The sequence below is a fragment of the Aulonocara stuartgranti genome (assembly GCF_965226115.1).
Source record: "Aulonocara stuartgranti genome assembly, chromosome: 14".
Taxonomy (NCBI): Eukaryota; Metazoa; Chordata; class Actinopteri; order Cichliformes; family Cichlidae; genus Aulonocara; species Aulonocara stuartgranti.
The window spans coordinates 25050000-25067011 of NC_138950.1; the positions used below are offsets into that span (position 1 = coordinate 25050000).

The window sequence follows — 17012 nt, forward strand, 5'->3', positions numbered from 1 at the left end:
CTGTCCGCACTGTCTCACTTACCATTATTTTATTAAAACACAATATTTCAGTCCAACAGACCTTCATCCGGTACAAAAGAACATCGTGCACGCAATCGCTCCCATCCAACAGGCAGTATTCAGTCATCCAATTAGGCAAAACTGGCTGTCAAAACAGATCAAACGTGTGTGCTGCTAATTAGATATGTCATGGTCCAAGTTTATTATTATCATTTTCCAATTTATTATCATGATTATTATTATTGTTTGAGTTCTACGTGTTACATTCGGTCTGAGTCTGCGTCTGTATCTCTGTCTGTCTATGGTGTCACCCCGTCTGTTTGTGAAGCTGTCTGTTTAGTTCAATATCTTGTCTGGTTCCATGTGTCTGAGTTTCCTGTTTTATTGTGTATCGTATGTGAGTGTGCTCAGTTTACGTCTCGTCAGCTGTGATTTCTCCCAGGTGTGTTCCCCTCCTGTCTCTCATCCCTTGATTACTGCCATCTGTGTATTTAAGCCCTGTGATTCTCTGTGTCAGTGTCGCGTCGTACCCTCAGAATTATGCCTGTGTGTTCAGTTCTCGGTGTCATTGTTCTGTTCACGTTTTCGTTTGTCGCCAGCAATAAAGCTAAGGTTCTCAGTTTCAATTCAGTCTCAATTCAATTCCAGAGTCTCAGAGTCTCGCATTTGGATCCTCCTCTCCATCCGCCTGCACACAGAGCCCTGACAAGATAAGACTAATAAAAACATCTGCCTCTAAAAACAAAACAAAATAAACTACTTGTATTAATTTAATTTACTATAAACATCTATTTGGCAGTCTATACATGATTTGGATCTATAGAATATCACAAGTGTAAAGTTTGTGCATATCGATACTATATACATTCCTTCCTATATTCGATCTCGATACACTCTTACAACAAAATGCAAAAACAGTATATCGAGCTAAGTGCTCCCTAAGACATTGAACCATGAAGGGACTAGAACACTATATTTACAGAAAAACAAACATGACTGATGGATGCATCTGTTGCCACTTTATACACTTTGGTAAAAACATTCAATAGAAAAGCTCCAGCTGTCACAGATTCGAATGTGGGCCACTGCAGTAAATGTCGTAGCAATATGAGCACCACAGAGTACCTTTGCTATAACTGGGAAGCATTTTGTGAGTTTTTGTTTTTGTTTGCCACTCCTCATTCAACGATTCTCTTTTTCCTTCCAAACCTGATTCAAATATACAGGGAGTGCAGAATTATTAGGCAAGTTGTATTTTTGAGGAATAATGTTATTATTGAACAACAACCATGTTCTCAATGAACCCAAAAAACTCATTAATATCAAAGCTGAATGTTTTTGGAAGTAGTTTTTGGTTTGTTTTTAGTTTTAGCTATTTTAGGGGGATATCTGTGTGTGCAGGTGACTATTACTGTGCATAATTATTAGGCAACTTAACAAAAAACAAAATATATACCCATTTCAATTATTTATTTTTACCAGTGAAACCAATATAACATCTCCACATTCACAAATATACATTTCTGACATTCAAAAACAAAACAAAAACAAATCAGCGACCAATATAGCCACCTTTATTTGCAAGGACACTCAAAAGCCTGCCATCCATGGATTCTGTCAGTGTTTTGATCTGTTCACCATCAACATTGCGTGCAGCAGCAACCACAGCCTCCCAGACACTGTTCAGAGAGGTGTACTGTTTTCCCTCCTTGTAAATCTCACATTTGATGATGGACCACAGGTTCTCAATGGGGTTCAGATCAGGTGAACAAGGTGGCCATGTCATTAGTTTTTCTTCTTTTTTACCCTTTCTTGCCAGCCACGCTGTGGAGTACTTGGATGCGTGTGATGGAGCATTGTCCTGCATGAAAATCATGTTTTGCTTGAAGGATGCAGACTTCTTCCTGTACCACTGCTTGAAGAAGGTGTCTTCCAGAAACTGGCAGTAGGACTGGGAGTTGAGCTCGACTCCATCCTCAACCCGGAAAGGCCCCACAAGCTCATCTTTGATGATACCAGCCCAAACCAGTACTCCACCTCCACCTTGCTGGCGTCTGAGTCGGACTGGAGCTCTCTGCCCTTTACCAATCCAGCCAAGGGCCCATCCATCTGGCCCATCAGGACTCACTCTCATTTCATCAGTCCATAAAACCTTAGAAAAATCAGTCTTGAGATATTTCTTGGCCCAGTCTTGACGTTTCAGCTTGTGTGTCTTGTTCAGTGGTGGTCGTCTTTCAGCCTTTCTTACCTTGGCCATGTCTCTGAGTATTGCACACCTTGTGCTTTTGGGCACTCCAGTGATGTTGCAGCTCTGAAATATGGCCAAACTGGTGGCAAGTGGCATCTTGGCAGCTGCACGCTTGACTTTTCTCAGTTCATGGGCAGTTATTTTGCGCCTTGGTTTTTCCACACGCTTCTTGCGACCCTGTTGACTATTTTGAATGAAACGCTTGATTGTTTGATGATCACGCTTCAGAAGCTTTGCAATTTTGAGACTGCTGCATCCCTCTGCAAGATATCTCGCTATTTTTGACTTTTCTGAGCCTGTCAAGTCCTTCTTTTGACCCATTTTGCCAAAGGAAAGGAAGTTGCCTAATAATTATGCACACCTGATATAGGGTGTTGATGTCATTAGACCACACCCCTTCTCATTACAGAGATGCACATCACCTAATATGCTTAATTGGTAGTAGGCTTTCGAGCCTATACAGCTTGGAGTAAGACAACATGCATGAAGAGGATGATGTGGACAAAATACTCATTTGCCTAATAATTCTGCACTCCCTGTAGTTGAGAGCCTCAGCTGATCCACACATTTTTGATTTTGTTGTCAAATTTATTTATTTTTCTTTCATTTTTGGCAATTTTTTATATTTCAGACATCCGTATGTACAGGTGCACATGCCAGACCATGGCCACAACTGCAGCAGGCGCAGCCGTGATACTCGCTGTCTGCAGTAGCTTTGCTCTGACTCTATACACATCAATTGACTGTTTTAATTTTTCCAAGGTAGCTTGGTCCAGGACGTGGCCCTCTATGCAAATAGAAGTGTGAAAGGTCTTTAAAGCCACCCCGGCTGAAAATGAACAATTAAAATCAAGTGCACACAGAGTCAATGAGCGTACCATTGAGCAGGCTGAAAGACCAACAGTGTGGCACAACTTGCAGGACTGCAGACTGAAAACAGACAAGCTGAGCAAGCTTGTACCCTCTTTCAAAGAGAAGTGCCAAACATTGACTACGCTGCTGGAAGCAGTTCTTTTCTTGAATAACAACTACCAGAAGGAAGAGGCCTTTTCACATACATACAGGAGGTGAAACCCCTGGAAGAGCAACCAAGGCAGACAAATAATGAAATAATCGACTTGCGTACATCTTTACTTTACTCCAAATCACTGAGACGCTCTTTTCATGCCCAGTCATATTACTGACCTGTTATCAGTTAGCCTAATTAACTGCAAAATGTTCTCCCATCTGTTTTTGTTTATTACAAATTCAAATTCTGCCCAAGAACCAACCTTTCTTTGTGATTTGTTGCTGGCATCAGATTCAAAATGAACTAATATGTTTTATGAAATAATAAAATTGGGTTTTGGGGTTGTGTGTTGAATGTGGCCAAGCCATTCCAGACGTGTGTCTGATATCCATCTGTTGGTGTGATTCCTGCCTCACCATAATCAGTGTTGTTCACGTTGCTGTGATGCCACAGCTTTAGGACTTTGTCAATCACGATGTGGTTTCTGGAACAAACAGTAAGCTTTTATTAAATAATTAGAACATTTACTTTGCATTTGCATTATATGCAGGATTGGCAATATTAAGGTTGTCTTTCCATATTTAGCATCATGCTAGTTTGCTAGTGGTAAAGGTACAGCAGAGGTAAATAAAGTAAGCTGTCACATTTGGTATTTTAAAGGAAAATTTAAAAGAGGAAAAAAAACGCTGTGAACCAATTTCTGAAAAGCAAAAAGTGACACCTCACACTCGCTGTAGTGAACTATAATTTCCCATCTTCATATTTGAAAACCGTCCTAGAAACTTTATCCCCCGGCAGTGTTGCTGCTCCACTGACCCTGTGATTGTGAATGAACCCCAGAAACCAGCTGCTATTTATACCCGCTTTTCTTTCTCATTAATGAGACTTCACCTTTGCAGCTACGAATTCCACCTCAAAGGAATTTTTCAATGATGGCAAATTCACTATATACTGTACTCTAAGTACAAAATAAGTGCGTAAGTGGGAAACAAATAACTTGTGCACTTTTCTATCTTTAACAATTTTTAATTGAAGGGAAAGAACATCACAAATACGATTGGACCTTTGTGTGCACAGGCGGAGGTTTTAAAAACAAGCCTTTTCAGATTAGTAAAGTGACTTTAAAATTTTTTGTGCATATCAGAATCCGAACACTTTATTAATCACTAAGGAAATTATGTAAATGCTCACTGTGTAGTCGGCCTTTCATACACACAGCTTACTTGCACTGAAATCGCTCCGTGTGTGAATTAGAGCCTGCCTGCTCTCACAGCAGTTTGTGAATCAGTCATAAAGATGCAGTAGTTAGTTTCCTTTCAGTGATCTTGAATTTGTAAGCGAGTAATTGTTTTAATAGGACGTACGTGTGAGAGCAGGTATTTTTTCCAGAGAGAGCTAGGTGGTGTGTGTTTGTGCATATGGTCACACATCATTGCATGTGAGAGTGGGTAAATACATGTTAAACAACATGGAAAACTGTGCAATTCAATTCAGTTCAATTAAGGGTTGTGATGTTTCACTCGCTGACAGGAGGTTGTTGCAACACACATTTGCGATTATGCAAAGTTACACTAAAGCGATTATACACATTTGTAAATCTTATTTTATGTTTGTAGATCATATCGTGGTTATGTGAAGTAATTTCTCTCTACATAATAACACGATCAGCAAACCATTTGGTAGTAGTTTTGGCACTGCGGGCAGGTGTGAAGTCCTGCCAAAGAAGGAAACCAGCATCTCCATAAGGCTCGTCAGCAGATGGAAGCATGAAGCGCTCTAAAATCTCCCAGTGTGTGGCTGCGTTGACTTTGGACTTGATTAAACACACATTACCAAGAACCACTGACAACAACAGATGATACAACAGCCCGAATAACCACAGACTGCACAAACTTCACACTGGACTTCAAGCACCTCATATTCCTCCAGACTCTACAGCCTTGATTTCAATATGAAATTGAAATTTCACTGTCATCTGTAGAGAGGACTTTGGAAAACAGAAAAACAGGTCAGTTCCTCTCAAGGCTGCCATCATCACTGTTGCTTGTGCAACTTTTTCTTCCACACGTTTCCCTTGCAGGCAACTTTCCATTAATATTATTTGATACAGCATTTTGCAAAAAGCCAGCTTTTCAGGAATCACCTTCCCTCACTCTCCTCACTGATGACCGTTATCTGGACAAGTGTTGGATGGTCTTCACCATGACTGAGGTTGGGGGTATTGAACTATACTGTGAGAAATACAGTGTTTATAATGTTTTACTAGATACCAGATTTCTGATTTCCATGGACTATAAGCCATAATAATCCAATTTAAATCAAAATGCTTAAAGTTCTTCATTTTATAAATAATTTTAATTTTAATTCTTTTAATGCCCCCAGAATACCACTTGTGATCTTTCAGGATAGCTCCTGGAGAAGACTGCAGTTTATATCAATAGTTAGATGTCACATCTCATAGATGCTAAGGGAAAAAAACATCAGCAGTGTGAAGCTTTGAGTTTCTGTGCTGCATATGTTGCTCCTACAGAGTGTTATTGGCTTCTGCATATGCCTCAGAAGCTCATAAAATTACAACAGTTTACATCTGTCTGCACTTGAAAGGAAAAGACTGCATTAATAACTATAAAACATAAATCAGTTGTTAAACTCTTACATATGGAAATAAAACCGTAGAAATCAATAGAGATGCTTTTATCTAATACAGTGTCTGGCTCAGTTAGCTTTACAGTTAAAGCTAAAAAGTGCTGTTCATGAAAGGCTCTGCTGATTAAGGCCCCTGTCCACACGTGCGTGTGTGTTTCGGGAAACAGCTTTTTCTCTGCATCCTGGCCTTTCAGCCACACATCAGTGAGAACAAAGATTTTTGTAAAACTCCTCTAAGGTTGAAGATTTTTAGAAAGTCCATCTCTGCTTTTAAACTGAGGAAAACAAAGATGTTTGCCTGGCCCTGCTGCATGTGCGCACCTGTTCCTCCTTGTATCGACAGCAGACTTTGTTGTTGTATTTCATCTTTTGATTGGCTAACATTTCTGTACAGTTAGGATTATATCACCACCTTTTGCTCTGGCTTGATAGAATTTTTGGCATTTTCATCTGAATGAAAATAGTTTTCAAAATAAAAGCAGAAATCTCAGTTTTCTAAAAATACCCATGTATGTATTGTATAAGTGTGACAGATCTATGAGGTTTTATTGATTTGTGTTTTTTTCCATATTCACTTATCTTCCACTGAAGTTTTATGGGCACTTCAAGTAGCCTTTGACTTGAGGGGACAGTAAAGTAAATTTGTGTTAAACATCACTCCAGATGTGAGTCTGTGTAAAGTCATGAGACATAGTAAGCACACATTATTGACAACATGCCTCTCTCGCAGACCACCATGATTAAATTATGAAGTATGATGCAATTCTCTGAAAGATTTGCAGTTCTTTGGGTTGCTGGTGTTGCTGAGGAGCATCTGGATTATGCTTTCAGACACCAGCTACACTGACACATTGATACCTTGATCTGAAGCTCATTTCATGATATATATAATGATATAGCTGCTTCAATGAGAAACAAACCTTAAGTTTATAAAGCTCTAACTCCTTATTGCATGACTCTTTGCCAGTTTCTAATTAACTGTGAGCAATTACAACAGCTTTTTACAACATCGACTTGGCTTAATCAGACCATCCATCACTTAGTAGTCCATAACACAGGATCTCTTCCTTTAGACAGATCAATATTGTTCAAACATTTGCAATCTGTAATGTTTTACATGACAGTATTAAGTTTTTCATTATAATAACAGATATTTGACAGGGATCATAGCTATCAAACCACCTAACAAACAGCTTGCGTCCTTGACTACAGTGACTTCCTGAGCACTCACTTCTTTTCTTTGAACTATTCTTTTTCCAGAGTCGAATGATTGTACACTGTACCACTTAAATCACTTAAAAATGGTTCTTATGGTTCTACATGACATGAGCAAGGTCTACAAACTTCGAATTACAGCTCATGACTAACTACTAGTTGCAAGGCTTAAGTCCGCCATGAACAGGAAACTGATGAGCAAAAAAGTAGCACCAAAACTGGCACCTTTAAGTGAGTGAAATTTGCAGCTGCCCACATGGTCAAGACAAATGCATACTGGAGAAACATTTTATGCCCAGAGTTATGTTTGGAGGAGTGAAGGTGAGGCTTTCAAACCTAAGACCAGTGTACCAGCTGTCGAGCATGGTGGCGGTAGCATCATGCACTGGGCTGTTTAATTGCCAGAGGTATGGATAGAATAATGAAAACGTTACCTCCAAATTCTTCAACTTCCCCTCAAATCAACAGCTAGACAGTTGAAACTTAGATACAACTGGTTGTTCAACCAGGTCAATGATCTCAAACACACATCAGAACTGGTTTTGGAATGGATAAAGCATGCTAGCGTTAAGCTTTCCCAAAGCCCTGACCTCAACTCTATTGAAAATTTGCATTATTATCACTCCTTGGCGGCCGCTTATCGGGGCCTGGAGCCTGGGGCTTGCTCGGGCCACTTCGGAGGTGGGGTGCCCCCGGCCTCTCGGCCTGGGGCTCGGTCACTCAGGCACGGCTGGCTGCCGGCGGAGCTCACGGGCGCGTCACTGCAACTCCCCCTGGCTTCTGCTCCGCGGCTGCTGAGTGAGCCCTCATCTGGGACTCTCCTCAGCTCTTTCCGGGACAGTGGCGCGGCTGCCCCTCTGTTGGTCTTCCTTGGTCTCTTGTGTTCTGGGGGCCTCAGGATGTCTGGAGTTTTGATCTCCTCCATACCTGCTTCATGCCCTGGAGGACGGGGCTGTGGCCCCCCCACACCATCTAGCAGATCATTACATGAAGGAACCTTTTAAAAAACAAAAAACAAGCGCGTCCATGCTCACAGGTGTACACACGGGTGATCACACCCACAAACTACACCCTTTTTGGCTCCTACCTCAAAGCACACTGTGTTCTGTTGATCTTATGTGCTGCACAATAATGTTTAATATTTAGTATTTACTGTCATATTCCCATATATCATTGTGATGTTGTTTATTCTATTACTCTTGTTCTCTTCTGCTTGTTTTCTTTTTTCTTTCTCAGCAGGTGACCCAGGTGATTGATATATGCTTTTTTTTTCTTTTTTTCTTCTTTTTTTCTTTTTCTGCTCATTCTGTTGGTTTTTGTTTTTTGCCCTTCTCCCCCGTCCCTCTTCTCAGCTGTTTCTCTTTCCCTCTTTCTTTCTCCCCTTCTTTCCCCCATTCAAGTCTGTCCCGTATTCAGTAAGTGAAAATAAAATAAACAATAAAAGGTGAATCAAATGGACCATTATGGCAAGGCTGGGATGGTCAATTTGGTAAAGTAAATCCGTTGGGCATCTTTCTTTGCCTTTAGACAACAATTCTGCCAAACGGGACAGGCAAAAAAAAAAAGAAAAAGAAAATTTGCATTATTATTAACCATGTCTTTAGCAGGAAACTAACCAGTCTAAATTAAATCAACCATATATATAATATTTAACCCAAACTTGTTGATTGCTACCAATAGTGTCTGGTCGTGGTGCAACTTGCTAAGGGACATTTAGCAATGTCTCATTATTGCTGGTGTATGTATATTTTATTCTTTTTTTTTAATCAGTGTGGATTAGAGAATAAATTTAAACTTATGCACTCAATTATTATTATTTTTTAGACCTTAAAGGTGTATGCTCTACAATCATTCTACCTCGGAAGAAGAAGAGTTCAAAAAAATGATTAAAAGCCCAAAATTACCATGAACTTCATGTCCACGATGAGAGTGTGTAAACATCTGAAGTGTATTTGTTGGCCTACAATTCCACAGCTAACTCGTTAAGTACTGAAAGTCCACTGGTTTGCTTGAGATGACAAAGGGAACCCATGTGAAATAATCTTCTTGTCAGAAAAATACTGTGCTCTTCAAGTCCTTCACTGAAGACAAGGACAGACGCTGCAGGATCAATACAGAGGCAGAGCAGCGAGATGGAGGTCAAGACTGAGAAGAAAAATAATGGGCCTCGGAGAGATAAACACAGTGGGAACAATCTGAGAACTCCGGGGGAATTTCCTTCCGTTTCATGCTCTCTAAATTGCACCCCTGTCTCCTACCAACCCTTAAGGCACCTCATTATGAAAACCACCTGGGAGCTCTCTTGACTGTTCCTAACCTCGTATGTTCACTGACAGTGCACATCATGCTATGGTATCCTCCTAGGAGAGTTAGAAGAAATCTACTAAAAATCTGCACCACAGCACACAAGGGCTCCTTCTGAAAATTAGCAGTCATACAGTACAGCCTCATTCCCGTGGGAGAGGTCTACTCGGTACGGCAAATTCTGCTGCTCAAAATAAACAATATTTTTCCCCACAAAGTATACCCACATATTGAATCTGAAATTATTCCGCAAGCAAGCTAGCAGAAAAGTCAGAGACAAGTAAGAGATAAATGGATAGAACAGCTAACTAAACTAAAAGTGTATGCATAGTGTTGCTTAAAGGTTACTTGAATTCATATAGCAAAAGAAAGAACGGTTACAAACCACTGCACTACACTTTTAGCTTTAAAACCTCCTCATCCCGTTCCACTATCTCAGAGTTTCCCTCTGTGGCTGCTGAGCGTGGTTGGAGGCGCGATAATGGCCCACAGCCAGGAGGCAAGTCACACACTAACACCCCAGTCCTACTTCTTCCTAATGTATGAGGGCAAGTGAACAGGCATGAAGTATTCTTGGTGTGCAGGTGGGCAATCTATCTTTATTATAATACCACACACCAGCGAAGGGAGTCCACAGGTTTAAAAAAGAAACTGCAATTATTGTCATTCGCCCACGGTGCTAAATTTGATTTCCAGTGTGACCGTTTCCTTGCAAACATTTATAGCAACTGCATGAAGTTTTCCTGGTAGCCAATTTCAGAGCCTGCAGCAGATCATTTTTGTGTTGCACTGAATGGACAAATGTACGCACCATAAAGGGAAGAATAAAACAGCAACAGAACAACTTAAAGCAACTTCAGCTGCATCGATTTACCACCAAGGATTAGCATAATGTGTGTGTGTGTGTGTGTGTGTGTGTGTGTGTGTGTGTGTGTGTGTGTGTGTGTGTGTGTGTGTGTGGTTATTCATTGGGGTGCAAGCAATCTTTTCCCAGCTTCTGCTGTCTCATCCACATTTGGGGCACCGTGGGGATCACTGTGACAGTGTAAACCTGATCTAGCCCCCAGTGTCAGCGCTGGCATGAATAATTCACAGTGTTCGGGGTGGCGTGCTCCTGCAAATGGCAGACACACGCTGGAATGGATGCTGGGTTGCCCTTGATGTTTCTCTCCAGGTTGTCACAAATAGTTTTGGTGCTGAACCATCCTTTTCCACCTCCTCCAAGTCCACACGCTCACTGCTTGTTATCAGCAAAAGGACTCGATTCAGTGACTGCACAGTGCCATCTGTTGATCAAAACCAACGCCGAGCATCCACACAAGCCTGTTTTAATTAATGCTTGTGCCATGCCAAGGTTGTTCTTCGCTGTTACATGCTCCCCGCTGACGTGTGGACACACTCAAGAGACCGATTCATTGCATTCAAACAACTTCTACACACCAGTAATCCTCTGTAAAACGTGACGTGTTTGTTTTGTAATGATGTGTGTATTTTTGTGCTTCAGCTCAGTTTTTGTGGATGCTTATGTTGGTGAGAAATGTTTCGACAAAATAAGAAAAATAAGAGAATAATAATAAAAAATGATCTTTAAAAATTTAAGATTTCTTTAAAGTGGTTTTGTGTTACTTTTAGTTTAGTGTACTAAGCCTACCTTTCTACAGGCAGATATCTCTAAATTGCATATTGCCATGATATGATGTATGTATGGATTTCACAGTAACTGGTAATTCACACAAAATTGGGAATAGTTCAGGTTAACAATGGACATCAAGTGCTGTCAGATGATCGGTGTTATGGTTCCACTGTGACGTCGGACAGTCAGCCGATCAATGCAAAAGGTAAACGTTAATTCAGGTTTTTTTTCTGCTGTATGAGTATACAAATGAAGCAACTTATGGATTTGTTTTCCAGATATCATTAAACCTTTCATCTCCTACTTACTTGTTAATGGTTTTTCAACTTTTTCCTTTACAGTTTAATTATATTTTGTACTGCCAGCAGCTTTTTAGATGAAGGTCTTTTCCTCAAATGGCGATGGCTATATAAATATCTTACAAACTCCCAAACTACAACTATCCCCAAACGAAATAAATTAACTCTGGGAGGAGTTGCGGGTTTGATATTGCACAGCTTCCAGCCAGAAGCCTAGACCATGTCTGACAGATCATACACCTCGAATGCAACCTCTGTGGGTCTTGGACTGTGGTTTTGAGTTTTGAGATGTTTAGTTTCTCTAGTTTTGTATTTTTCATCAATCTTATTCTGTAATGTTGTTTTCTGTTCTCTTTATATTGCGGTTTGCTTTCCTTACCTCAGTTATCTGTGCCTTTAGTTCTTTGACAGTTTTAGTTGTTAGTTTGTGTATTTCCTGCCTCTCTCAGTCCTGTCACCGTCTCTGTCTGTTTACCTTTTGTCTCTGTGTAAAGTCTGCATTTCTGCTCTGTTACTTCCTGGTTAGTTGTGATAGTCTCTTCTTTTGTGTGCGTTGTGTTCAGTTTCCAGCTCTCCCAAGTGGAACAGTTTTGTTCTTTTTGACAATCTTGTCACGGCTGCAAACACCCCTGCACCCGGTGGACCTTTCCCTACCACACGTTTCACTTCTAGTCAACTTTCCATTAATATTTTCAGCAGTCAACTTCTGTGGCTTCGATGCATTGTTCCCCAATGACAGCTGTGTGTACTGAACTATAGTGATACAAGGTATTTGCACTGTCTGAATAGTAATTTACTCACACTGGAAATTAAACATTTTAATAATTTAAGATACAGGATTTCAGATTTTCATTAACTGTAAGCTGTTATTACCAAAGTTAAAACAAAAAACAAAAGGTAAAGGAAAGCTTACTTTTTTAATTATTAATCTATTTTGGATGCACTAGTGTTTGGATTTTGCACACTAATGCATTTCCAGGAACAATCTTCAAAGTAAAAAACTTTGAAGATTGTCAAAATGATGTTAAATATGCAGAAAATCAGGCTGCAGCCATCAGGAGGTCATTGATCAAACCTCTTTTAGATATTACCAGATATGGCTGCCCTTTTTTGGTAAATTAGGAAAGTAGGTGGAAAGTATAAGAACAACCAGGTTAAAGAAAAAGGAGGGATATTGATCTTTGGAAATATAAATCAAACTCAGATGTGTGCAAACATGACTAAGGACTTTATTAACCAAATCATTTTCCCCATAATATCCACAAATAAAAGTGATCTCTTTATATATATTCACATTGTATAATTTCATAGTGTGACAAAAATTCTCTTTCTCTGTCTCTTCTTTTTTTTTTGGGATGTCCAGCCATTCCTATTAATTGTCATTGGATCAGTCGCCATGCAGTCGTCAGAAAGGTTGAAAAACATTACGATTGGTCAGCATTGGCGGTCACGTCTGGGGTCTCTCCTCTTCTCCTCTGTTGGCTCCTTGTAGTGCTAAAAACCCCCTCAGTTTCCCAACCACAGATTTCATCACACTGCGACAATAAAACAAAAATAAATTAAGAAAGCAACGTTCTCCTGCAGAGTCCTCCTCCCTGTCCCTTCTTCTTTTTTAAATATTTTCTGTTTTATATAATAATAGTAATATTAATAATGACTATAATTGTCCTTGATATAAATTCAATAGTATTTTTTTCTCTTTCTCAAATTTTAAATAAATCATTTTGGCAATCCTCATATTTTGTCACTTTAGAATAAAAGAATATTCAAGTAGAAAATAAAAACTGTGAGAGAAAATTTCATCAGAAGAGGAGCGAGGCGTGAGAGAATGAAAGGTGTGAAAGCAACAGAGAAGAGCGAGAGAGGAAACAAAGAAAAGAGTGAAAGAAAGAAAGACAGACTCAAAGAAAAGCATCCACTTCAGACGCATGTCAGAAACAGCTCTATATACAACAATTTCTGTTGTGGAAAACTGTCCGTCCTGTGCCTTTCGTCTGCCTCTTGTCCTTCCTCCTCCAGTGTGTCTGCAGTAGTCCTCTGTGTCCCAGTGTTATACCAGAGTGTAAGACTTGGCATAGGGGTTGTTGCTCTGTTTCAGGTGTCCTCTGGAGTCCAGCAGTGACTCCTGGGAGGTGCTAAGCTTGGCAGCCTGTGCTTGGGCTAGATCTCCTGAGGAAGGGACCTCTCCCCGGACCTCACCACGGGCCTCTCCCCTCTCCCGGACATCCCTGTGTGGGAGGGTGGAAGCAGTTCCTGGCTGCCACTGCTGAACCTCCCTGGGTGAGGGCACTTCCATAGGGGTGGGTTCCATGGGAGGTGGCCTCTTCAGGGTACGGCTCCTCTGGGGCTCCAGGCAGGTCTGACCCATGGCTCCTCCGCCTCCTCTTGTTTCCCCTGTAGCACCGGCACCACTTCCACTTGCTCCAGCACCACCTCCACTGCTGCTGCTGCCACTACTGCTGCTGACGCCCCCACCTCGGGCTGGAAGAGGCACGCCGCGGTTCAACAGGAAGTCCATACGGAGGTAAGGCGGCAAGTGGACCAGCTCTCCTCCTGGGAGGTGACACACAGGAGACAAGCAAAAAGACTAAAAATGCTGTCAGCTTCTAAGGTGTTTGTGAAACTAACTAATGTCCCACTCACAGAGGCCTAAAGACCAGTTGGAGACTGCATGGCAACCACTGGTTAATGAGAAACCACAGCAGGAGGATGCTTGCTAATACTATAAAGTGGTCACAAAGAAGTATGCAGCGCTACACCCAAACCTCCTTGAGGTTGCTTGGTTGCTTGCAGATTGCTGCAGTTGCCCACAGTTTGTACTGAAGACACTGACATGTCTGGAAAACACCTTCGTCACTTACTCACAAAGCAGTAATGAAGAAGTGAGGACTGCAATGGAGTTGCACCTTTTGAATCATGTTGGTCTCAGTGCTGAGGCTGTGAAGGTGAATTGTTCTCCTAGTCTGGCTGGTGCTAGGTGGTTAGTTAGAGAGTGTTTGCAGACAAATCTGTGTTTTCCATGCAAATAATCTGGTAGAGACCAAGGTGCAGCACCCAGGGTTCCTGTGACCAATTTCACCCAGAAAACTTCAGCAACTACTCACCATCTGTTTTGGGGAATGCATATTCTTCTCTAGAGACCGGAGGTTGCCAGTGGGGTTACCAACCTTGGGTAGCTTTCTTTTTCTCTGCCCATGATGGAAATATCTGTCTTTTCTATCTCTAGCTGCTAAATGCTCAATTACATAGATTCTAACGGTTTTGGGGGGCGAGACAGTTTATAATGGGTGTCAGGATGTTTTTTTTAAATCATTTAGCTTCTGTGTCTGGAGGAAATGCTAAGACCAGTGGGACTAATGAGTAGTTATGTTATGCACCATAAACCAAAGCAATGAGGTGAAAGCCATTAAAATGCTCTGCAGAGCTACTGGCAATAGAGTCGGGTGATAATTCTCCTTGGCTTCTTCATCACAAGATTACACGCGGTCATTTGCTGATTTGCTGAAGACATCGATTTGGGAAGCGTTATTTATTGTCAGCTATCAGGGGTATTTAAATCAATCTAAGGCACTGCTTCAGTGAGGAGGAAATAAAGAAATCTTTGAGATATCATTTAACATAAGCTGATTTTAAGAGATGCCTCTGCTTGCCCTGAAACAGTGAAGCTACTTTCTGGGCTCCCTGCTTGTTCTTCCTTCCCCTCAGTTTAAATTAATTGCACAGAGCCGGAAAAGAAATCTATATTTAATTCACATTCACGCCGGTACATTTTCTCACCTTGGGCCCCTCTCGGGATTATGATTCACGACTATTATTTTAATGTAATACCAATCTTCGCTATTTGTGAATCTATTTAATTTAAGAGTTGGTATTGGGAAAAGTGTGCAGGAGATAATGTAATAGGAAAATGAATATTACAGTGTTAACTTTGCTATCACTGTCAGGGACGGATGCAGTGATGCAGTGGCTCTCTCCTCTTAAAGCGATGAAACTGAGTTATGGCCTTTGTCTCTGCCACCGGCATATATGTATGACATTCATTCATTTGTCAATTTGCACTTTTCTCTCAGTGTTTCACTGCAGGAATGAGAAAAACCTTCAAAGGCCTGTGGACACATAAAGCAGGTCAGATTTAATATCTTGACCAAGTGATAAACTTTGACTAAATGCTGTCCTGTCAATTGTTAAATAATCCTGTGAGGTGTTGGATTAGGAGAGGCGCTTTGGGTTCAGCGAGTTTACTGCTATTGTATCCATTCTACTGAGTGGATTACATGTTTAACACAGCAAACAAGCCAATCTCAAAAGAGCGTCAGGTTACCAGATTGGGTGCTCTGCGGCGAGATTGAACACTTGATGAGCTGAGCAGCACCTGCACTGTTTCATTAGTCATGGAGCGTTTATGTTTCACGGGAGCAGGGATCAACATTTCAACACGTGTACAATTTAACGCTAAAATAACATTTTCAACGCATGCACTCTCTCTCCCACGCACACTGACACACTCACATGTACTCGGCCCACACATGCACAGAAGTATACGCTATATGTAGACCCACACTTCCTGCCTGCACAGCATTAGCCGAGGTCATGTTTGCACTTTCAGCCCAACATGACCTTGGAGAATGGATTTCTGGGTTCACGGGGAGAATGAATAATTTACTGTGTTTCATAACAAGCCCTATTAGTGCCACCAAAGATGATGAATGAGGAGGAGTGTTGATTGAATTAAATATAGATTTAAGTGATTCCGTGGGGGCTCATTAGAAATGTGGTTTGAAAATTCATCAGCCAGTAAATTTCCGATCGTTCAGTAATGGGGCGTTATGTGTAGCCACCAGAGGTGTGGACTCGAGTCACATGACTTGGACTCGAGTCAGACTCGAGTCATTAATTTTATGACTTTAGACTTGACTTGAAAAAATGTTCTAAGACTTGTGACTTGACTTGGACTTTTACACCAATGACCTGGGACTTGAATTGGACTTGAACCGGTTTACTTGAAAAGACTTGATATTTTACCCCAAATATAAAATTTAACATGCATATTATATAGAGATTGAAAATGTGACGTCATTCACGGGTAGAACCGCAAAGGATTCTGGGAACTCGTGGCAAGCAGTCAAGCGGTACTAGCGCACGCAGGCTTTCAATTAAAATCAGTTATACAGCGATAAAAAGAAACACAAAAATGTCAAGAAGCTGTTGTATTATTAACTGCAATAGCCGGTCGCATGACAGCCACGGGAAGCCGACGGGTAAAGAGATCGGTTGTTATCGGATTACGTCGTTGAAGAGAAATTGTTCGAGCCATGTTTCCGAAGTAACAAAGAGGCGACGGATGGCCTGGATTGCAGCCATTCAAAGACCAATTATAACGTCCCAGAACACTCCAGCTCACAGGTTAGTCTGCTCCAAGCATTTACACGAAGGTCAGTGTTTTTTAGTAGTTAATACGTCATTTTCATAACATAATTAGTGATAGGTTACAAGCAAGTCTGGCGCTGAACAGAAATTGTCGCGCTATGCTCCTTTATTTATTGTGCATAAATAGTGAATTGTCCTGACACAATATTGCGTTTCGCTTCTGTTATTATGGTACACTGACAAAAACACATACTTTTATTCACAGGATAAAACAGTTGTTTTGTATCACTA

At 41.0% G+C, this 17012-nt stretch overlaps 1 protein-coding gene across 4 annotated transcripts in view; it reads right to left on the reverse strand.

The window, feature by feature from the left end:
* Nucleotides 1-12534: 12534 nt before the first annotated feature.
* Nucleotides 12535-17012, reverse strand: part of dscamb (Down syndrome cell adhesion molecule b) — a 134084-nt gene continuing 129606 nt past the window's right edge. For all 4 annotated transcript variants that reach the window (XM_082501857.1, XM_082501856.1, XM_082501859.1 and 1 more), the window contains exon 33: nt 12535-13907. In XM_082501857.1, the coding sequence (XP_082357983.1) occupies nt 13405-13907 (503 nt within the window). In that variant the 3' untranslated portion in view covers nt 12535-13404. The remainder of the gene's footprint in view (nt 13908-17012) is intronic.